This window comes from Xenopus tropicalis, chromosome 3 (genome assembly GCF_000004195.4).
Source record: "Xenopus tropicalis strain Nigerian chromosome 3, UCB_Xtro_10.0, whole genome shotgun sequence".
Lineage (NCBI taxonomy): Eukaryota > Metazoa > Chordata > Amphibia > Anura > Pipidae > Xenopus > Xenopus tropicalis.
In genome coordinates this window covers 22,600,659-22,625,604 of record NC_030679.2, presented here as the reverse complement: position 1 = coordinate 22,625,604, position 24,946 = coordinate 22,600,659, and the positions used below count along the sequence as shown (strand labels likewise).

At 39.4% G+C, this 24,946-nt stretch overlaps 1 protein-coding gene across 1 annotated transcript in view; it reads right to left on the bottom strand.

Moving 5' to 3' along the window:
- The window catches only part of fstl4 (follistatin like 4), a 223,867-nt gene extending 210,382 nt beyond the window's left edge, over window positions 1-13,485 (bottom strand). Inside the window, exons 1-2 of the mRNA XM_031898726.1 lie at window positions 13,094-13,485; window positions 4,866-5,001 (exon numbers count right to left, since the gene is read on the bottom strand). Of these exons, the coding sequence (XP_031754586.1) occupies window positions 4,866-4,991 (126 nt within the window). The 5' untranslated portion in view covers window positions 4,992-5,001; window positions 13,094-13,485. The remainder of the gene's footprint in view (window positions 1-4,865; window positions 5,002-13,093) is intronic.
- Between the last annotated feature and the right edge of the window lie 11,461 nt (window positions 13,486-24,946).

Below are 24,946 nucleotides of genomic sequence, written 5' to 3'. Positions count from 1 at the left end.
GCAATGTGCAGCAACCTATTTAAAATGAATCTAACTAGGCATAAATGAAGATGAATGCAAAATGCAGTTTAGAAAGAGTTTAAAAACAGCAGTAGTAAATGGCAACAAATGTATTTTAGCAATATGTATCAACCTATAGAAGCTCTTTTTTCATGCATGACAAAATGCTCATGCAGCCATAATGGTTAAATAGAATAAGAATTATGAGCCTTTAACAAATGTGTTTGTTGTAACTAAGTTTCCCTTCATCATGTTTCTCATTTCTATTTTATTTCTCATCATTATGTGTAAGCGTTCCTTTTTCCAGCATCATCTCTCTAATCCTAAACCTCACTGTCAAGTTATGAAAGATAAGAAAGCACTGTAATTTCATTTGACTTCAAAAGGGTATAAAGAGCTTTACGTCTCTAATAAATATCATGCAATGGTCTGCGTGTATATATTTCAGTGATATCCACAGAAAGGGGCACAATAAGCTGAGAATATGAAACCATTAATTTTGTGTTGCTGCATAAATACAAAGCTACTCATCAACTCAGAATGAATCTTGTTGCAAATTCCCATTTAGTGCAATAAATATAAGCTGCATACTATCCATAGTGGTTCATTACTACCATTACTTTTTACAATTCATCTTTTTTTTGCACAGGAAAGGTTTTATTGAAAGTTCAGAATAACATTAGTGATACAAAAAGAGATCATAACCACGGGCTCAATTTACACATTTGCTTTATTGTAAGGTATATCATGAGGTTAGGTAGTATTATACAGCATTAATCAGACAAATGATTGGAATCATTATTCTCTTCATCTCATGTATGCCCAATTCAAAAACTGAGGTTGTATTTTGGTCAGAGTGAGCCAAGAGACTAATTGCACTCAAGGCAAGTACCTTATCTTGACTCCCATTCGCCTCAGGTCCTAGCCTCCCCACCAGCCTACTTCAGGGGCAGCGACAACCTCCTTTTCTGCAGGGCGATAACAACACCCTGCCAGTATTCCAACCCCTTGGATCCTGATTTGGGCTGCTTCTACTTGCCCTTTTTGGAACTTAGAGCAAGCCAGGGTGGTATGAAGCAGAGAGACTACAAAGTAATTTGTTTCTAATTGAATTGCACCCTACACAGCTGCCTGTTCTGTCTACCCATAGTTGCAGCCCTGATTTTGGTAATGTAGAGAGAGACTGTGGTGAAAGAGTGGTATTTAATAGTCATTGGCCTTCAGGAGTGCTGATATTTGTATTTTTACTAGTGAGTTGCCAGCATTCCCCAGGGATGTTAGCACAGTCTGCAACGGGGTTTACCAAGATAGTGCTACACCCAACCATAATCTAGGCAGTGGGGGATATATAATGGTAGCTATTATTTGTCTAATGTGTTTATTGGGCTGCAAGATAATAATCATACATATTAGTAAAAGCCCAGACCCCTGCCATTTTGTGTCCTTAGTCTTCCAAATCCAATAGGCATGGGAGAAGTTCTCCAGCAGAGCTGCAGACATGGTAGCCATTGTTTGTACTTGGATTTTGCCTGGCTCATCTAGCAAAGATATGATACATACATATTGTCATATATATAGTCATACATATAGTCAGGAACTCTGCCTCTCCCTGGCCATGCTTTTGTGCCTTGATAAAAAAGATGATTACAGTGAGCATTATGGGACATCACTTCATAATATTTTTGAACTAATATCTAATTTTGGACTGCCTTTTTGACCAATATCTAATTGTGGATCAGCTAGCAGTTTAGAGCAAATCACATGAGGATGATGATCTTACCCTAATAAGTCTGTATAGGCCCTACTATGATAGTATTATTAGAGAGGGGTCCAAATGATCAGATCATTTCTGTATCTGAATTGACAAGAGAATATAAGAAGCTATGAGAAGGAAGTGTATCTTAATTGACAAAAAGAATTTTTAGCCATGACTCCCTTTTGTAAAGCAGAACATTACTATGATGATCTTTATGAAGAGTTCAAATGTATTGTCAATACTGACAACTCTAGGAAAGACTGCTTACTGTAAATAGATAATGCAACTTGATAGTTTTGCATAGCAGATGAGATTAAAAAATACACAAGATCAAAATATAGCCAACCTTTCTTTATGCTAGTAGAACTGCTTTAGGAAAAGAAATTCCATGACTTTACAGCTCTTGATGAAGAAAAAAGATCTAGAAAGATATATACTGGTAAAGAGGCATCCTTCTTTTAGCTCCTTTTTCCAGTGTAATCAATTCCAAATAGGCTATACTTTCTTCATAACTTAGACCTTACAGTACATACCATTTAACAGCTTAGTCACTCTAGACTTTTTCTATGCCATCTTTAGACTTTTTCCATGTCTGTTTTGATTACTGAAGATCATAACTAGAAGGGGCCTTGCCAGTATTTTGTAAGCAGAAATTACCCTCTACTTCCCCTTTAAATAGAATACAGTAATTTTCTTGCCCACCCAGCTGCTGACATTGTACTAGTATGCGGCAAGTCTAAGCTGCTAGGCCTGTAGCACTGTGAACCTTTGTGTGTGTCAAATAGAGTATTATGGATAATTCTTTCGCTACAAAGTCTGGGTTTTGTTCTTTTAAAGTTTATCTAGTTAATTGTTTTGTAGAAGGACCATTATAAAGGAAATAACTGACAGAGGCTAGAGATGGTGTGCTTAGGTGGGACTCCTTGTATGCAGAAGTTATGGGAAAGATCTCAGCCCACAATATAATTATCACCCAGACTATTGTCATAGTGAATCACCTGAGAGTACACATTTCCAACAGTCTTTCTAATTGTGCTTTAGTTCTTGAGGAATGTTGTCCTATCTCAAGGAATTACACAGCAGGGGGAAGGCTTACGTGTATTTTAACCCTGTGGGATATCTGAGGGTGTAGGTAGAAGGTCATATAATGTAGTTTTGTTTTTCTAATCTCTTTTTAGAGGTCAACCTGAAGATGATGGGCAGAAGCAATAGTCACCTTCACAAACATCTATAATTGTTCTGATTCTATTGTAGTTATACGATTTACAGATATACATGTCAGTATATACTGTTTATACACAGAGCCCCTTTGTTCGTGTGATGAGAAGTGCCTGCAACATGTAACATTCTGGATAGCAATTTGGTTGAATTTATATTCTGCTCTCATGTATTTCAGCTACAAGTAGGCAGAAAGAGTACGGGGGTAAAATAAAGACTGAGAAAAAAATGTCTGTATCAAGCTGTGTTACATTACTGTATCACTTGTTTAAAGTTAGTATAATATGTAGGGCAAACATTCAGCTGGTATCGTGCTGTTTCCCTGCCACAGCCTGCAGTTCTGCAATATCCTTACAATCATTTCTCATTTTGGAACACTAACTCAAATTATTTGCATGTGTTTCTTCTTCTTTTTCAAATGTATGAATGATCTGTTCAGCACACATCACTTAAGCCTGTGTGAGCCTATAGGAATTTCTGAACACTTCATTTCTCTTGATAACTGCAATTGCTTTTATTGTTTCTGCAATAAAACCAGCTTCAGATTTCCTCAGAAAGTTCATACCATAAAGTAAAATCACAATGTGTTCATTATTTTACTGTTTCAGATGTAAGCTTACAGGGTCCACAAACGTCACTTTTGTCTATTGCAAGTATTAAATCACATGGCTGCCCAGTGAATCATATTAACAAATGAATAAATATAACATCTAAATACTTGTATTTCCTTAATTCCTTTACTATGCTGAGGTGCCAAATACTAGCCAAACAAATACAAATATTTAGGGTCACCTCCATTCTAGTTTCTCCTTGTGGGGTATAGCTCAGCCTCCTATTGCACCCTGGACATATTTTGCTCCCCTTTTTACCTTGTGACACAAGACAGCACCCCCAACCTCAACACATTAAAATAAATGCATCAAACATTCTGATTTAATGATTATTTTTTTGTGTATCAATGTTTCTTCTTTTTAATGTGATTTTTTTTATATTTAAAGCAGACATATATATATAGTATAAGCAAACACATACACTGTTTGTGAAGCATACTCAACATATCATACTCATAGGGGCAGATTTATTAAGACACAAACGCTCAGAGCGTATTTTCGGCTAATTTTTTTGCGCAACTTTTTCGTATGCATGCGCGACTTTTTTGTACGCTTGCGCGAAAAAATCGAAGAAGGTTTTCCCGCTGTTTACAATCGTTTGGTACGAAAATCTCGTGACTTTCGGATCGCCAATACAATATTATCGTGACTAATACGATTTTTTCGTAAGCATTTTCGTGATATTTGCGATCTTCAGAAATTTTCATATCCAATCCGAATTTGTCCCATTCAAGATTCGAACTTGTGTTTTCATGAATCTGCACCATAGACTTGATAGTATTCCCTCGCCATTTTAAGTCATGTTGTGCTGTATGTGCCAGCTGCTTACGGCGTTCCATATATGTGTGAATATGTACAGTACAAAAGCATAATTGTTCTAGTATAGTAGTTATCTACATATATTTATGTAATACCTGCATGCATTAAATGTTTGTAAATACAACATTTGCCCATGAATAGTTGGGGGTTGAGGAATAAAACCCTAAGCTTCAACGACTATTTGGAATAAACTAAAAGTCACACAGTTTGCATCAGGCCTAGTAACCTACAGCGACTAATTAAATATACAGTTAATGGGAACTGCTCATAGGTTTATATGAGACTTTGCACCTTTTGTTACAATACCCCCAAAAATCTGACAGCTAGGAATGAATCACAGATCACAATATATTGGTTTTCCATTTGGTTTTCCAGTGTTCCTTATATGAACCAATTTACAATAAACTGATCATTATAGAAGACACAACCTCGAGGCTTGTCATGTCAGTAAATGATTTTACCTTTAGATGCAGTCTTCCTGATGCTGTATTGAACCTTCTGCTCCTTTCTGAATCTACCCATCCAAACGTGGTCGGAAGCAAAACCCTGAGAAGCAGCAGCAACATCCAAAGGCTTCTTGACCCCATTATAACAGGTCTGTTGAGATAAAAATAAAGCATTCAGTAATCACACCTCTGAATTGGGATCTGACCAAACCCCGAATCCATAGTGAAAGATTCAGCCGAATGCTAATGTGCATACACAAATGAGGCAATGAAGTGGCTAAAGAGAGAACCACACATAGAACACTGTGAAAATTTTTCAACTTCCATGTTTATGTGTCGAAAAGTCATGTGATTTTAAGAATTGGTGTTCGGTTCAGCCAGGCATGTGGATTTGTCCGAATCTGAATCCTGCTGAAAAAGGCCAAATCCCGATCCCTAAAAGTCACAGCTAATTAGAAATGCCTCTTCTCTCTTTGTGTATTAGAAAGGAAAAATTCGATATTTTGGTAAAAAGGAAATCACAAATGTTTACAACAGTCAGTTGCTGAATAATTTCAAGCTCTATAACCATCGCAGCTTTCATTTTCTAACCCTGTGAACGTTGAAAATATATTGTTTTTAATCTTAACACAGAAGCTACCTGCCATTCTATCCATCCAATATTTTACACTAAGGGGCACATTTACCAAAGCACAAACGCTCGGAGCGTTCATTCGAACGGTCCGAGCATATTTTCGCTGTTTTTTTCGGACGTCCGTGCGACTTTTTCGTACGCCGCCGCACGAATGCTTGCACGAAAAAATTGGACAGGTTTTACCGCTGTTTACAATTGTATGGTACAAAAATGTCGTGACTTTCGGATCGCCAATACGATATTATCGTGACTAATATGATTTTTTTGTAAGCATTTTCGTGATATTTGCGATCTTCAGAAATTTTCGTTTCCAATCTGAATTTTTCCCATTCGGGATTCGAACTCGTGATTTGATAAATCTGCCCCTTAGCAGACTTCTGCATCCCTTAAGAGGAAACTTATATCAGGAACAACATTTTTCATTAGTATTCGAATCAAGGTACAATGGAATAGACGCTATACTTATGTAAGCAACTCATATGTACAGGTGTGGGATCCATTATCCAGAAACCTGTTATACAGAAAGCTTTGAATTACAGAAAGGCCATATTCCACAGACTCCATTTTAACAAAATAATTCAATTTTTTTTTTTAAATTATTTCCTTTTTCTCTGTAATAATAAAACAGTACCTGTACTTGATCCCAACTAAGATATAATTACCCCTTATTGGGGGTAGAACAGCCCTATTGGGTTTATTCAATGGTTAAATGATTCCCTTTTCTCTGTAATAATAAAACAGTACCTGTACTTGATCCCAACTAAGATATAATTACCCCTTATTGGGGCAGAACAGCCCTATTGGGTTTATTTAATGGTTAAATGATTCCCTTTTCTCTGTAATAATAAAACAGTACCTGTACTTGATCCCAACTAAGATATAATTAATCTTTATTGGAGGCAAAACAATCCTATTGGGTTTACTTAATATTGAAATTATTGAAATTTTTTAGTGGACAATTGAATGGTCCTATAAGCTGACAGCAATGGCCCATGGCTAACTGAGTAGCACCCATACAATGTTGCACTGTGAAAGCATAAGGAATGTTTAAAGTCCTATGCAGAAATGACTGTATTAGTTAGTGTAAAGCAAAGATAAATGTAAAAGAAAGGAGTCTGTACTTAGAACCAGGAGCTGAACAGTTTGGTTTACAAATTATTTAAGGGAGGTTCCGTTTAAATATTTGGAAAGGATTTTTTACTGTGAGAGCTGTGAAGTTGTTGAATTCCCTCCCCGAATCAGTTGTACTGGCTGATACATTATATAGCTTTAAGAAGGGGCTGGATGGATTCTTAGCAAGTGAGGGAATACAGGGTTTTTGGAGATAGCTCTTAGTACAAGTGAGGGAATACAGGGTTATGGGAGATAGCTCTCAGTACAAGTGAGGGAATACAGGGGTAGGGGAGATAGCTCTCAGTACAAGTGAGGGAATACAGGGGTAGGGGAGATAGCTCTCAGTACAAGTGAGGGAATACAGGGGTAGGGGGGATAGCTCTCAGTACAAGTGAGGGAATACAGGGGTATGGGAGATAGCTCTCAGTACAAGTGAGGGAATACAGGGGTATGGGAGATAGCTCTCAGTACAAGTGAGGGAATACAGGGGTAGGGGGGATAGCTCTCAGTACAAGTGAGGGAATACAGGGATAGGGGAGATAGCTCTCAGTACAAGTGAGGGAATACAGGGGTAGGGGAGATAGCTCTCAGTACAAGTGAGGGAATACAGGGGTAGGGGAGATAGCTCTCAGTACAAGTGAGGGAATACAGGGGTAGGGGAGATAGCTCTCAGTACAAGTGAGGGAATACAGGGGTATGGGAGATAGCTCTCAGTACAAGTGAGGGAATACAGGGGTAGGGGAGATAGCTCTCAGTACAAGTGAGGGAATACAGGGGTATGGGAGATAGCTCTCAGTACAAGTGAGGGAATACAGGGGTAGGGGAGATAGCTCTCAGTACAAGTGAGGGAATACAGGGGTAGGGGAGATAGCTCTCAGTACAAGTGAGGGAATACAGGGTTATGGGAGATAGCTCTCAGTACAAGTGAGGGAATACAGGGGTACGGGGGATAGCTCTCAGTACAAGTGAGGGAATACAGGGGTATGGGAGATAGCTCTCAGTACAAGTGAGGGAATACAGGGGTAGGGGAGATAGCTCTCAGTACAAGTGAGGGAATACAGGGTTATGGGAGATAGCTCTCAGTACAAGTGAGGGAATACAGGGTTATGGGAGATAGCTCTTAGTTAAAGTTGATCCAGGGACTGGTCCAATTGCCATCTTGGAGTCAGGAAGGAATTTTTTCCCCTCTGCAGCAAATTAGAGAGGCTTCAGATGGGGTTTTTTGCCTTCCTCTGTATCAACTAGTAGTTAGGCAGGTTATATATAGGCATTATGGTTGAACGTGATGGACGTACGTCTTTTTTTCAACCTAACTTACTATATTACTATGTTACATTTCGTGTAATTTTGTCACAAATACTTATGTGTAATTAAAGTTACATTTGTTCTGTAAGCATAACAGAGATGGTATGATTTCGGCTAAAACAATCAATGGGTTAATTGAATATCCTTCAAAATTAATTTCCATTTTCACTTAGATAGAAGTGAACAAAATTATTTTATTTGAGAAACATCCCCTGGAAACCTTGGCTGCTGTGCTTTCCAATAGATCTAATTACTAAAACAGCCTGCAGTGCTACTGTTAGTATCTCCTGTGTATACAGATATTTTCTATGTTTCTATCTAATCAAGCTTGCTTAATTTCAGTGGCATCTCGTTCTCTTTTTCACTGAACAAATAAAATATAAATGCTACAAGCAGAAGTCATTAAGCCGAGCAGCTCCTTATGTTTTCTATTAATTAACAATACTAAAGGTAGCATTTCAATAAAACAATAAGATATTATTAATGCTGGAGAATTGGTTAGTACTTTTAGTAAAGGTATGGGAACCGTTATTCGGAAACCTGTTATCCGGAAAGTTCCAAAGAGTTTTTTTAAAATAATTTCCTTTTTCTCTGTAATAATAAAACAGAACCTTGTACTTGATCCCAACTAAGATATAATTACCCCTTATTGGGGGCAGAACAGCCCTATTGGGTTTATTTAATGGTTAAATGATTCCCTTTTCTCTGTAATAATAAAACAGTACCTGTACTTGATCCCAACTAAGATATAATTACCCCTTATTGGGGCAGAACAGCCCTATTGGGTTTATTTAATGGTTAAATGATTCCCTTTTCTCTGTAATAATAAAACAGTACCTGTACTTGATCCCAACTAAGATATAATTACCCCTTATTGGGGGCAGAACAGCCCTATTGGGTTTATTTAATGGTTAAATGATTCCCTTTTCTCTGTAATAATAAAACAGTACCTGTACTTGATCCCAACTAAGATATAATTACCCCTTATTGGGGCAGAACAGCCCTATTGGGTTTATTTAATGGTTAAATGATTCCCTTTTCTCTGTAATAATAAAACAGAACCTTGTACTTGATCCCAACTAAGATATAATTAATCCTTATTGGAGCCAAAACAAGCTTATTGGGTTTATTTAATGTTTACATTATTTTTTAATAAAGTATCGTGATCCAAATTACAGAAAGGCCCCTATCTGAAAAACCCTAGGCCCTGAGCATTCTGGATAACAGGTCCCATACCTATACTTTGGTCTTTGTGGTGTCTGAAATTGTTTAGTAAGCCGGCATGCAAAGCAGCAGAATGTCCTGTTGTAACTTTAGTTTTGGTAATATCTAAACACAATGCAAGCGACAAGGAACAGGCCAGGGATAACTATATACAGTATCTGCCTTTTGCCTTTTGGAGCTAAGCAGAACTTTCATATAAAGACTCATATTTTTAAACTGTATTTAATTTTTGCGTATGCTCTCTGGATCTGACTGAAACAGATCTTTGGATCTGGATCTGAACTGAAACAGTAGTACCTAGTTAAACTGCAAAATCATATTTTAGTCCCTGCACATATACATATGGCAAGAGCAAATATATAATGAAGATATAGGGAGGTTTTGCCTCCCCCCAAAGCGACCAACTGCCATATAAAAGTTTGCAATTATAAGATCTCCATCTATTGGTGGCCTCCGCAAATAAACATTTTACCCTCCATCCCCGGGCAAATATATCACAAGAATTTATTATAACCAGATGGGAAATAAAATCAGTTTTTTTGCATAATTCAAGCTGTTTAATATACAGTAAGAAATATTGATGGTCCATCAAGTACACCTTTTACTTCCATAATTGCTTGTTACTAGTAAGACAAATGGGTGTATGTGCGTATAAAGCTACATCATTACAATTACTACAGCATTACAATACAGAAATGGGATTTGTTATCCAGAAAGCTCCGAAATACAGGAAGGCCATCTCCCATAGACTCCATTTTAACAAAATCACAATTTTAAAAAATATTGCCTTTTTCTATGTAAAAATAAAACAGTACCTTGTACTTGATCCCAACTAGTATATAATTACCCCTTATTGGGGGCAGAACAGCCCTATTGGGTTTAATTAATGGTTAAATGATTCCCTTTTCTCTGTAATAATAAAACAGTACCTGTACTAGATCCCAACTAAGATATAATTACCCCTTATTGGGGGCAGAACAGCCCTATTGGGTTTATTTAATGGTTAAATGATTCCCTTTTCTCTGTAATAATAAAACAGTACCTGTACTTGATCCCAACTAAGATATAATTACCCCTTATTGGGGGCAGAACAGTCCTATTGGGTTTATTTAATGGTTAAATGATTCTCTTTTCTCTGTAATAATAAAACAGTACCTGTACTTGATCCCAACTAAGGTATAATTTCCCCTTATTGGGGGCAGAACAGCCCTATTGGGTTTATTTAATGGTTAAATGATTCCCTTTTCTCTGTAATAATAAAACAGTACCTGTACTTGATCCCAACTAAGATATAATTACCCCTTATTGGGGGCAGAACAGCCCTATTGGGTTTATTTCATGGTTAAATGATTCCCTTTTCTCTGTAATAATCAGGGGCGCTTCTGCCATGAGGCGAGTTGAGAAACTCAGACCACCCCCGGACCCGCTCCTGCGCTGGAGAGGTAAGCGCTGGGGAGCGGGGGGCGGCATCCAGGAGCCGCCTCAGGCGGCAAGAGGGGCCCAAACTCCCCTGGTAATAATAAAACAGTACCTTGTACTTGATCCCAACTAGTATATAATTATCCGTATTGGAGGCAAAACAATCCTATTGTTTAAATGATGTTTTAGTAGCCTTAATGTATGGAGATTCAAATTACAAAAATATCCCTTATCCTGAACTCCTCAGGTCCCAAGCTTTCAGGAAAACAGGCCCTGTATCTCATTTTCCTATAGATAAGTACTAAAGTACTGTGCAGTGTGCTTGCACATGTAAAACAAATCTGACCTGTATATATTCCTTACTAATAGATTACAATGTATGTCTAGCCATTTTTTCAATATTGCTAATTTGTTTCAATAGAGTATGGAATTATTCCTCCTTTCAGATGCGTATACCCCTTTTCCTCCATGTTTAATGCAACCCTTTGTCAGACAAAATAGATTTATATCTTTTTTATATATTTGTAAAACTGAGTTACTTCAGAGGCTCTGCTTTGCGATGTGTGAACAACTATAGTCCTTTTCTTTGATGAACTTTGTAAAGTTAAAGATTTCCCAGTTCATTTTATCCTGACAGCAGTTGGCAGGATCACACTCTAAGTGACACCTAGAGGTTCTTAATATGAACAGCATTCCAGAACCACAAACCCTGAAATGCTCATTGGGCAAATTTATGGTACGGGTACAGAGGTACACTGAGCTAAATAAATATAAATACTGCTTTTATGGCTGCCAATTTGAGCAACCATTCATTTTTTTTAAAAATGTCTATAGCACATGAATATACATTTCCTGCAAGGTTTTAAATAACTAATGCTATCATTCCGTAAACCATAAAGCTTTCATTGTTAAATGTATATCTTAATATTTAACCCTTAATCCTAACATTTTATTTAATGATTAAAATACATTTTCATATTGCATTTCTATTACTTCTACACTGATCCTATAGGGACACAAACTGGCCCCTGTGTTACTGCTTTACACAGAGCGACGGGCATAATCCCAAGGCAGGTCAAAAACTCTAACCTTCTACCTGAAAAAATGATAATTAACCTTTACAAAGTATATTTAATTCCAAGAGTTATCAGTGAGTGCTCAGTAAGTATTTCCTTTATTTACAGTAACTTAGTTATTTAGGTTGAGAAAAGACACACATTCACTGAGTTCAACCCTTTGGTCACAGGGAAATGTGTAATTTAGGGCTTGTACAGACGGGCGTTTGGACCTGCGTTCCCCTGTGGTCATTTAAACTGCAATTAACTGCAATTTCTAACACAAACTAACAGTGCTTGTTTAAAATCTCCAAGGTTCCCTTGTGCGGATCTGAATAAAAAGGAAAGAGCACAGTCCTAGTGAAACACTAAGGCTGAGTGCCACCGGCAAAGGGAGGGCAATGCAGGGGTCACTGATATTGGAGTGTGTGTTTATTATCATCTGCTATTGTTAAGTTCAAAGCCTCCAGGGCCTTTTGTGCAATAAAATGATATCGTTAACACACAGCATTAATTATGAATGAGCCTGAAGTGAAAAGCCTAGCAGCTTACACGATAGCCCAATTAATTATCATTAGGAGAACTCTGTTCAGATGTTTGGCTCTTTTGAGCTTCCATGCGAATGCTTCTTGGCTTTGCCACTGTCCTGAATAGAAATGTGAACACTTAAGAACATAGTGTTCACTGGTTGTGTCTTACCCACTGTACTTGCCCTTTATTGTCCCTTAGTGTGCAGCAAAGGAGCTGCTGTGTGAATGGGTTCTAATATAACTTGTATTTGCATTTAAATGGGGATAACCTATTTCACGCAGTGATATTTACCCCAGCGACATACTCTCCGACCTCAAGACATACAAGAGCTACGTTGTTTATTTTTTCATGTGATCTACTAATCCGAATACATGGTGAGGTGGCTGCCTGTATTGATTTTCCCTGTTCTTAGCAACCTTTCAAACTTGGATAGCAGAAGATATTAAAACATAGCCCGGCAGAAAGAGACTACATAACATTTGCAAAATAGAAAGTGGCAGAATCAATGGCAAGAGCTGTGTCTCTATAATAAGACTTGCACGGAATCCTAGGACAAACTGAATCCCCCCCTCCGTGCTTCTCACATTGTGCAAAGCAGTCACACAAGGCATTAGGCGGGCTGCTGCGGATCCTTTCATTCTAGTCCACTGAGAGACAGCTGGAGATCTCATTCATTTAATCTCAGCGTGCTAATGAAGAAGCAAAGCAGAATTGCCAAGGCGCCCTGCGAGCGTACATTTCTTATCTTATCCCTTAGCCTGCATTTTTACAGCAGAAAGCTCGGGCAGGCGTTGAATTCCATTTGCTGACTGAATATTTTTCTCTGAGCTGCCTACATTGCTTTGTTTGCTGGGCAGACTTCAATGTTATTGAGTTAAAAAATCATAATATCTGTGTATATTTTAACATTGCAGAGATTACCTCCTCCACCCTTGCCACAATCACAGCATCAGTGCACTTACCTATGTTAAACCAGTGATGATGATGATGATGATAAAAGATGCAGGAGAGTAAGACCAGAGAAGCCACTGCAGGATGATCTATTCAGTGAGTGTAAAATCTCCCACTAATGACAGAGAATTCATACACTGATAAAAACAAATCAGGGTTGCCGGAAGAAGGCTTGTTCAGCAAGAAGAGAAGAAAATGTGCCAAGGTAAGAAATCTTATTAAAGGTCTCCTCAGTCACAATCCAATGCATGAGAAGCTAAAACTGCCGCTTGCCAGTGCCTGCCCTATTTCTGCTGTCAGGATCAGAGCGACTTCACGTCACTGTGCCATTTGCATATTCCACCCAATAGCTGACACCTGTGTGTGTTCAATGCGGGCACAGGATGAGTAAAGGGAGGCCAGATCTGAGCAAACGCCTGCATCCATTCATTGTGGACTTCTGAGCTCCCCTACGACTGCCTCTGTGTTCTAAGTGCCTGCTCTTTATGTATTAGTAATGTTCCTATAGTACCTGCTGCAATCTCCAGCTTGCTGGGCTTTTAACTGGTCAGACATAAAAGGGTCTGTAAGCACTAAATGGACTGTATCTGTGAAAATCATTAACTGTATCCAACTAAAAAGCACCTGAGATTTGAGAAATATTGCATTACTGTAAACGCCTATGATTCTGGGGTCTGTGTCATTTGCACATATTTAATATAAAATCTTTTCTCCGTTTCAGTAAATCTTCATTGGAACAGCCATGCATGTTTAATGTGGGGAGATTCTGAGGTTTAGAGAGCCTACAGGAGAGCATTTTGTCCTGCGTTCACCTGCGGTGGCTTATAAATGTGTTCCACTGGATGGGAACGCATGAGTTGACGCAGTCAATTCTTTCCAATGGAGGCAGTACCCTCTGTGCCGCACAGAACCACTAACTCATGCGTTCTCTTATGGTGGAACCCATTAAAAAAAGCCACTGCAGGTACAGGACTTGTTTGTAAGAACCAATAGGATTCAGAAGACAGGACAGAGGTCCAGGGTTCCAATCTACAGTTCCCAGCATTCTTAGCCGGCTAACGGGAAAGTTAACAGAAGTGAGTATGTAGTGAAGGAATAAAATCAGAAGCCATAGTACAGGCAGTTGCACACACACTAAGGAAGGCTACTGACTATGCTAAGCCAGCTAAAATAAGGCAAACAGATACAATTAGACATATAAACTCAAAGGCAGTGGCATAACTAGGAAGCAGACTCTGTTGTTTGCCTTCTCTATACCAGGGGTTCCCAATGTTTTTTATCCATGAGCAACATTTAAATATAAAAAAAAAGTTTGGAAGCAATAAAAGCATTAAAAAAGTTCCTAAGGGTGACTAATAAGGGCTGTGATTGGTTATTTGGTAGCCAAATGTGGCCTGGCACACTACAGTAGGCTCTGTTTCTCAATACCCATGGTCTTTGTGCTTTTGAAACTTGCCTCCAAGTCAGAAATTCAGAGGCCGCTGGAAGCAACATCAGCAGAGCTGTCAACCCCCATCTATTTTTTCAGGAGTTAGCCGATTTTGGCACCCTTCCCCCATTCTCCTAGCATCTTATGCATGTATGTATGTATTTATGTATGTATAACTTTATTTATAAAACACCAAAGGGGAAACAGTGCTGTACAATCTTACAATATACAAAATTACACACAGGGAGGACAAGTGTTATAATAAATACAATAAATAAGTATAAATACACAGGGAATAAGTGCCATGTGGTATGAGAGACAGTAGGAAGGAGGTCCCTGTCCCGTAAAGCTTACAATCTAACCACATTCTCCCGATTCTTAGGCATTCTGCCAAATGTTTATTTTCTGGGTGCACACGAACACTAAAACGAAACATGTAGTGACTGCCATGTAAAGTGCATGCACGGTTAGTATTCAGTGGCTTCAGGATCACAAATCGTATGAATAAAATGAATGTTCTTGGTTAGGACTTACAGCCTTCCACACAGCTTAATGGAATTTACAACATTGCTTCCAGATTGGTGCTATCTGACAAAAGTGCCAGTGTATCACAACTTTGGAGACTAGTAATATAACTTAACTTTATTACTAGATTGCTCTCCAAGCCATGAAGATCAGACCTGCATCCTACCAGTAGAGATGTAGCGAACTGTTCGCCGGCGAACTAATTCGCGCGAACATCGGGTGTTCGCGTTCGCGAAAATTCGCGGACTTTTGACGATGTTCGCCACTTTGGGTTCGCCACGTTTTTTTTTGGCGCCGCGTTTTTTCGCCTTGGTTTTCCCGCCGCGTTTTATCGCCTATGCACATACATAGGAATAGCTTGCGTTTTTTTTTTGGCGTTTTTTCTTTGCGGTTTTTTTGCGTTTTTTTTGCGTTTTTTTCAGAGAAATTTTTGCTTGATCCCCCTCCTGCATGCCACTGTCCAGGTCGTGGCACCCTTTAAACAACTTTAAAATCAGTTTTCTGGCCAGAAATGGCTTTTCTAGGTTTTAAAGTTCGCCTTCCCATTGAAGTCTATGGGGTTCGCAAAGTTCGCGAATATTCTCGAGTTTTGGCGAAAGTCCGCGAACGGGTTCGCAAACATTTTCGGCGATGTTCGCTACATCTCTACCTACCAGCAGACTTTTAAAGTAGACCAATAGTCCAGGTGTGTCTTAGTCCTTAGTGATGTGTTTTTTTTAAACTATTTTTAAAACTGCACTTTAATCAGAATTTTTAAAAGAAATGTGAAATATGTGAAGTTGAAGACATATTTGCACTGGCAGAGGGTAATTAAAAGGTCACCTTTGCTATTCTGATGCCTGACATCTGGCTTTACCCAAGATTAGCTATGAGATAGGCTTTTGTTACTGGCAATTTAAAAAAAATCCAATATGTGTACGGCCCCAAGAGGCAGGAAAGGTGTTAAGGGTGAATGATCAGCCCTTTTTTTAAAAAAAATGTCTTTGATGTCTTACATTTGACTGTCACACTTTCGGTGTCAATTAAGCTGCTTTTCACATTTTCTTGATTCCTCGTGACTGACTGCAGAAATCAGAATCATTTGCCAAAATTGCCAATATAACTCATTGTTGAAGAGTCTCCAGCTCCATAATGATATAAAGAGTAAAAGGCTATTATTCAGGGGCTCCAAATGAGAATGCAAAGGCCATGATCATAAAACAGTAACAGAATGTGAGATGAAATTGAATCCAAAGTCAGACAGGGGTCCCTGGTTCCTACCAGCTTTTTTTAAACCCCATAAGAAGATACTGAGGGAGTTTGCTGTACTTCTAGACGTTCTCTATAAACATTCCCTGGGTTGAGAAACCTGTTTAAAATCCTCATTTTAATCTCATGAGCTCTGTCCAATTTGGAATGGAGCATCAAGACCAATACAATTAAATCCCATACTAATACCTCTTTGTTGTCCAACTTCCACAGATTCCCTTTGCTCAACAAAACCTTCATCCTGAAGGCTGCATAAGCCACCTAGAACAGCAGTTCTCAACCTGTGGGTCGGGAGCCCTTTGGGGGTCACCTAAGACCATCGGAAAACACATATTTCCAATGGTTTTAGGAATAATTTTGCGGTTGGGGGGGGTCACCACAACATAAGGAACTGTATTAAAGGGTCGCGGCATTAGGAAGGTTGAGAACCACTGGCCTAGAACAACGCAAGAGCATTCTACAGGTCCAATGAATAATGTATTACAGTGAACTTCTGGAGGGGCTTCAATAAAGAATCTTTTCTAACTCAAATGTTTACTGGTCGTCCATGATGACAGGGTTAGAAGGTTGTTGGTCTGAGGAAAGTAAATACATATCAATGACTTGGCAAGGGAAGCATGAAAGACACTGGGGGTGCTTATTACTGGAGGATGCTGTAGTCAAAAGGAAACAAGGTTGATAAATTTAAGGACACCGCCCCTTTGATGTTGCTCCCAGTAGCCTCAAGGTAGGTGCCCATTTTTACATTTCTGGCTTGGAGGCAAGTTTTGATCTAAACTATGCAATGTTCATATTGTTTTAAGGCATGTAAAAGGGCACTTACACTTTTCTTATGATTTTGGTTTGCTTCGAAATAGGCCCCATATCCCTATATGTACTAATATACCGCATCTATCATTTTAATGCTTTTCTATCTTCCTCCAGCAGAGTTATATCTTATGCTCGCCTATATCTGACCATGGGAATTTGCAATTGGTTTCTGGCAGTAGCACTGACAGTTTCATTTGGGCTTATTCTTCTCAATCCTTGTGTCACTGACCCCATGGCCTTTTGATATCCTCTCATCAATCCTTCTTTGTACTTTGAAATCTATGAAATCATTACAGCAGAAACAAAATGATGCTACCTTTTGACATGCAATGTGGTAGGATTCACAAAAGTCGGCCAAGCTATATTCATTGTAATCAATAAACCCAGGTCATCTTATCCTTGTAAAAAAAAATCTCCTTCTGCAAAATGTTTTTTTTCTTTTTTCTACAATTTGTAAATTAGGTGCTGACCTCATATTTGTTGAATCAAGTAATTCAAACTGCTCCTTAGCAATTATTTCTGTTTTTCCTTATGAAAGACCCTATTTCGCATTATTCTAAATGTTCCAATCCATAATCATTACCTGTATTATCTGGGTAGTTTTCCCCTAGATGCATGTCAGCTAGTGTCACCGGATTTTAGATTTTTTTTTTTTTTTTATATATGTACTCTAATACAAATCATAGTTTAGTACAGTCTTACATTTTGTAATATGGTACAAAAAGGGTTAATCCACACCATTTTCTGGAATATGACAACTTTTAAAAGGAAACATGGTTTTTGCCTCTGCAATATTTTGGATATTCACACCCAATGAACAAATCATTCACTGGCTATTCACCCATTCAATACATGTATTGGCAACCTATTCACTAAGGGCTAAAACCCTATTAAAACTATATGCTGAAGAACTAATGACCAAAAAGATTTCATAATTATTAGCCCTATAGCGAGTTCATTTTATTGACTATTTTTTAGTAAATGCTGAAAGAATAAATCATGTGACAAGCTATATCAATTAAGGGGCAGATTTATAAAAATGTACCATTACATTAGGGGTCACCAAACCAAAATTTTTTTAATAACTTTCTATTGATTCCTATGGGATTTTTAGAAACCGTTTCAAAGTTCACCATTTGATAAATATGCTTCTAAAAATCCCATAGGAATGAATAGAGAGTGGGTGAGTTTTTCTGTGGTGAGCTCTAATTTTACATTTTGATAAATTTGCCGCTTAGGGCAGGGCCAGAACTAGGGGTAGGCAGAAGAGGCACCTGCCTAGGGCGCAACGGTGGGGGGGCCAGGGCCGGATTTCTGTTTTGGTCGCCCCCTCCCCACCCGTGCGCATGCGCGCCCCCCCAGTGCGCATGCGCGAAAGCGCGCCGCCCCCCCCCCCCGTGCGCATGCGCGAAAGCGACCCCACCAGTGCGCATGCGCTCCTTTAAACTCCCATACGGAGCAGTGGGGAGAGGTCCCGGCTGCTCCGTATGGGAGCCAAATTTAAAAAATTTTTGCGGCGGGGCGGCATGCCGCTCCTAAACTTCTGCCGCCCTAGGCCCGGGCCTTTGTGGCCTCTCCACAAATCCGGGCCTGGGGGGGGCGCCATGTAGTTACCTCTTTATTCACCTACAAGTTCCGGGCCCGCACCGTGAAGGAAAAGAAGATCTTCCAGTTGTAAAAAGACACCTGCCACTGACTTCTACATAATCACGACTGCTTTTAGGTAGTGGATTTTTTGTTTTGAATTTGTCGCAGAATAAATGGGGAATAAATTACGTTTATTCCAATAAAAAATAATTTTTGCTAACAAAAAACATATGAATGGTGAAAACAATAAAAGTTCGGACTTTGTTGCGATTTACATTCTAGCCAGTGGGCATTTTGGGGAGATTAGTCGCCCGCGACAAGGGAGATTTGTCGCGCACGACTAATCTACCCATGTGCCACAGCCCTAAAGGTAAATTACAAGGGCAAATACTGCAGTAGGGGATCATGATAGACACAATTCACATTATGGTAAATTATAGCCCCAGACAATGATAATGGGTAATCCACACAATGATAAGAGCTAATCCAGCCAGTGATAAAAGGGAAAGCATGTAAACTAAACAATGCAGCGCTATTGCCAACAGAGAGAACCCTTATTATTATTATTGTTATTTTTCATATTGTTATTATCATTATTACTACTATTCTCATTGCTCTGAACAGTCTGATATGCAATGTGCATATTACAAAACTACTGTGACATGTAGATAACCAGCCATGTAACTAGTCAACCCCTGGCCTGGGTGCAGGGCATGCAGTCGGGCACCCATCTCCCCCTCTGGACATATTTTTTATGCTGAATTCACACTGTTGTAAGTGTCCCTGAGGGAGTGCGGGCCCGGGTGTGATCACACCCTCCACACCCTGATCGTTCCGCCAGTGTAGATATATATAAAGTACAATGCAAGGGCAACAGTGGATGCGGTATTCACATATTGCTACTGTCCCCACTCCTGCTGGCTGCCAGGGGCTGAAAGGATGGACAAGAAGATGATGATCTGCCTCAGCACTAGAAGTGCTCTACAGATTGTAGAACAGCGCCACCTGCTGGATATTTCTGATTAGGAAATAGTAAAGAAAACTTCTGACATTTTCTAGTGTTTCCTAAGTGGGACAAAACCCTAGAGAGAAGAGGACACTGTTGTTTCAATTTCATTATACTAGCAGCTTAAAATGTCTCTAATATCTTGAAAAATATCACTCTGGCCAATGTTACAATATTCTGTTTTGAGGGTTCATATTTGCTGTAAAGGAGAACTAAACACTACAGATGGCTCGAAATACCATTTTTACATACTGAACTTATTGCACCAGACTAATGGTTCAGCATCTCTATGGAAGAAATGGTCCAGGCCTTCAAAGCTGTCACAGGAGCTCCCCATCTTGGATTTTGTCAGGGACACTGCACATGCTCAGTGCGCTCTGGGCAGCGGTTGAGAAGCTGAGCTTAGGGGTTAAATGATCAAGCAGAAAATGTAGTTTTCCTGTTGTATAAGCTGATGCTATTGGGCTAAATATTACATTCTGATGCTAACTGCACTGGCTTCAGAGCTGACTTGTACTCACAATCAGTATCATTTACTAGTCACCTTATATTGTATAATTTACATCCTATATATACAGTATATTGTGTGTCGGTCTCTAAGCTCAGTAAATGACAGTAGCACAGAGCAAGTGCAGGGAATCAGCAGAAAAGAAGATGGGGGGCTCCTGGGGCATCTTTGGGGGCACAGATCTTCCCTGCTAAAGGGCTGGGGTTGCCTTGGGCTGGTACAGAAGCCCTTGTTCTCTGCACTTTTATAAATCATCAGTAAATCACAGTTTGCCATATTTTATCAGACCTTACCATATATTAAGCATAAACAAATAAAAGCATGTTATCAGTTAAATGAATAAACGTTGCCCTCGGGGTGAGTTTTATTTTAAGGTTATTTCAAGGTATTTTAAATACAACTTCTATTTCTGCATCTTCTACCAAAAATCTAGCTGTAGCCTTTATGATTTCTGGAGTTTTACACATTGTGGCACAAACTGATTTTAAAGTCATTAGAAAAGTAACAGGTCCTCTAATAACTTTGTGTTCTGTTTTAAAATGATTCTGATAGGAAGTAGAATCGCTAGGGCCACTGATATCCCTGTGTTGTGTCTCTTGAAGCGGCTTAGTGGAGCATAGAACCTCGCTGTGTATAGATGGGACTCTCAGTGGGTCGGGTTACTTAGAACTTAGGGTTACTTAGTTTAGACACCAAAGTCCAGAAAGCCTTCATAAATGTTGTTCACCTTGTGATCATTACAGCTGAACTGGATTCTCTAGAGAGATCTTATTTGCTGTTCCTGATTAACCACACATAAATAAATGGGTAGAATATGTAATCCCAAAAATGCCAAGGCGATATCTTGCTGAATATAAAGCAAAGCTTGTTGGTAGAACCAGGGTGGACTTTATCTATCATACTGTAGGGGATCAGAGAACTCTTGCCCCTGTTTTTCTGTCTGTGACCTCATCCAGCTTGGCTACAGACTGGGGAGGAACCCAATTGGCTGGACGCAGACCAGGGAGAAACCTGATTGGCTGGATGCCCCAGTGCACTGTTGGGAGAGAGGAGGCGTGCTTAGGTTTGGAGGCAAAAATCAGGGGTGTGCTCAGCAGTTTATAAAGGGAACCCCTGTTGTTTTGCCAGCTTTTGGAAAAGAAATCCAGAGAGAGTAGCCAGTACCAATTACTGCGAGTTCAGACTACAAAAAAGAGAAGACTGCTGGGCTGCTGGTGATTGCAAATTCCTCTGAGTGCCTGATACATGGGAGTAGCCACCTTTCCAAAGGGGAAGGTAATCTGGGGCAGGCAGCGCTACCTGGGGGGACTTAAGAGCTCTTGGGGAAGGGACTGAACTGGAAAAAGGGGTTTTGTCTATCTGGGTCCAAGTTGGGACTGGGCACCTACAGAGACTGTGCCAGGAGTGGAGAGACTGCACGGGTTCCTCAGGGCAGGATAAGGGAATGCATCTAAGTGAGTTCATTAACATTTGTGTGCTATTGGTTAGAAGGTATGGTGACCACTTTCTGCCTCACTTTGGTATAGTGCTGGGAAAGGAGTGGCACCTTCCTATTTGCTTCCACCTGAGGAACAGGGTGGATGTGTGCTGTGAGCCCAGGGCATGGTCCCAGGCCCAGTGAAGTCGGGGAACAGGGCCCCGTGAATGAGGCATTAGATAGTGGCAGGTGTAGCTCCCTTTATAGTACACTCTAGGAGTGTAAGGCAGTTAGGGTTGAGCTAGAATGAGCAGCACTGAGCTCCTACATAGGATTTGCAGTTTTACTGGAGATATCTCTCCCAGGCCATATTGCCTGTAGTGTAGGGATCCAAGTGAATAGGGAATCAGGATAGAGAATTCCCTGAGGGGATCCACTATGGGGTGTGGCAGAGGCGAAGTGAGATTCCTGCCAAGTCTGCCCTCAGGGGAGTGTCAGTCTGTACCACTGGCCCCTGAAGCTGTATTGTGAGTAAACCCTGTGGATGTTTAATAAACACTAATTAATTTTTTTTCTGCTTAGCAGCAAGAGAGGTGTAGTTGCACAACACCCTCACCTTCCTCTTCCACTTAGCAAAGGCCCATTCTGGGTGAAAGAGTACAGTGTAACCCATTTTCTACTGGTACTAGTCCGGGAAGGCAGCTATTGAGCTGAAATAGAGGTTACATTAACAAGAGACAGCAATCAAATGAGACCTCTTCAATACATTCCAGTCCAGCTGTTTTGATTAAGAGGAGCGCTCCTATCACTTGGAATTTTCTATTCATTTGGCCTATACCCACTGAAAGTCCCATTATGCACAGCTCTGTGATCTGTTAAAAACACTCCATTGACTTGTGTTCCTCTTGTGATTGATCAGAGCAACAACACCAGGGAGATCTCATGATTTATTATATTGTATGCCAGGGCATCCAACTGATTCCTCGGATACTGTACATGCCAGAGCAAAACATGAAGCAGTTAAGGATCCTACACAGCAGCAGCAGCATGAAGAGCAAGATACACTGCAAAGAGAACTGATTGTGAAGACCCTGAGGTCTAGAGTTCAAGAGATTGGGCAGTAAGCCAACAGGTTTTAAATCAGCCAGATCTATTTTATAGGTTGGCTTTAATTTATAGAGCTGCTGCTACTGCTAAAAAATCCTGGTTTCTGCCTTTATGTCATGGCTGAATAACGGAAACTGAGACAGTAGAGGGCTGATTCACTAAAGTGCGATAAAAGAGCGATATTTATAGCATGCGCTAACATTTTTCATCACATCTTATTTTTCGTGTCTTAACGCACGATTCACTAAAAGGATACTTGTGTTAATTTAGACGCGATGCTGTTTGCGTTATTTAAGTTGCAAAGACTATTTTTGTGCGTTATTTGACGCAACGCGCGCTAATTAACGCAGCGTGCACAAAATGTCACTGCATGCAAAAAAATGCACGCCATGTTAGCCATACACGCCATTACTTTTGGAAAACTACTGTACTGAAAATGACCATTTCCCTGCAAACTGGCGGCTGCATCACTCTAGGGCCAACACAGACTTGAATAAATCCCACTGCAAACTCCATGTTGTGTTGCCAAAAGCTCATTAACTGTACGTTTCTATAATTCCCGCCTGCCCCAAGTAAGTGTTAATTTTCGCACAGACTAATGCGATATTTAGCGCGTCTAAGGGGCGTATTTATTATGCTGTGTAAAACAAATTTGCAGAAAAAACGGAGTAAACAGCTGTGTAAAATAAATGGAAAAGATCACTGTCTGAACGCCGGATATTACCCTGGATATTACGCCGTTATTTTCCATAAATTCCGGTGGACGAAAAAATGCGTTAAAAATTACGCTGATTTTACACTGTTTTTACGTCGTTTGTACACGGCGAAGCCTGGCGATGTATGGCGAAATTTCTCACCGTTTTTTACACAGCATAATAAATATGCCCCTTAGTGTTTGTGAATCATGCGTTAATATTATTTCTGTGCGCTAATTAACGCAGTGCGTTAAAATTAACGCATTTGGTTGCACGCTATTTAACGTTTGTGATATGCGACAACGCATGCGATAGTTCTTTAGCGAAACGCGTGTTTTTTCGCATCAATTTTAATGCAAAAAAGCATGCGATATGCGCTATCGCACTTTAGTGAATCAACTCGTAGGTCTTTCATGCTACTAAAGGATTATGTTAACGTTTAGATGAGCTGTAAGTAAACAGGTAGGCTACAAACTGAAGCAGGATACAAAAAACAAGAAAAATGCATCTCGCCTTGGTTTGGCCCTGCCCACTGGTAAAAATGCTATTTGATATAGTTATTAGCACAGCAGCTACTAAATACACATGTACAGCAGCAAATGCTTCTTTCTCATATTAATAACGAAACGATCCATTCTTTCCAACATGTGGGGAATGAGATGCAACTGAAAACCCCTAACAGTATTCCTATAGGGCCTGAGAAACTTTCCATGAGTATCACAAATAAGAGATGCCATTTGCTGTTCTCTTTGACATTTCTTACTGGTCCATGAAAGCGTTCCTGACATACACTTTCAAAAGAATAATTAAACGGTACAACATAAATTTGTTTTCATTAACATCAACTTTCGGAGCTGAAAGATGCTTCTTGGAAACACATTCTAAAGCCAAAGCAATTAAGCAAGCAATTGATTTATTTATCATTTTTTAATTAAAAAAGGGCTCAATAATTAAAAAAGATAAATCAAACAGGTTTAAGATAAAATATCAGTATTGCAGTAAGCATTTCCACTAAGACTTTACGAGGTTTACTGACACCATATATGTATATGTGTATATATATAAGTGTAGAGAGAAAGAGAGAGTATAATAAATATACTGTATACTATACAGGTATGGAATCCCTTCTAACATAAATCCAGTAGGATTGTTTTCCTCCCATAAGGAATAATTATATCTTAGTTGGGATATAAGATATAGGTATGGGATCCCTTATCCGGAAACCCGTTATCCAGAAAGTTCCGAATTACGGAAAGGCCATCTCCCATAGACTCTGTTCTAAGCAAATAATTCTAATTTTAAAAAATGATTTCCTTTTCTCTGTAATAATTAAACCAAACCTTGTACTTGATCCCAACTAAGATATAATTACCCCTTATTGGGGGCAGAACAGCCCTATTGGGTTTATTTAATGGTTAAATGGTTCCCTTTTCTCTGTAATAATAAAACAGTACCTGTACTTGATCCCAACTAAGATATAATTACCCCTTATTGGGGCAGAACAGCCCTATTGGGTTTATTTAATGGTTAAA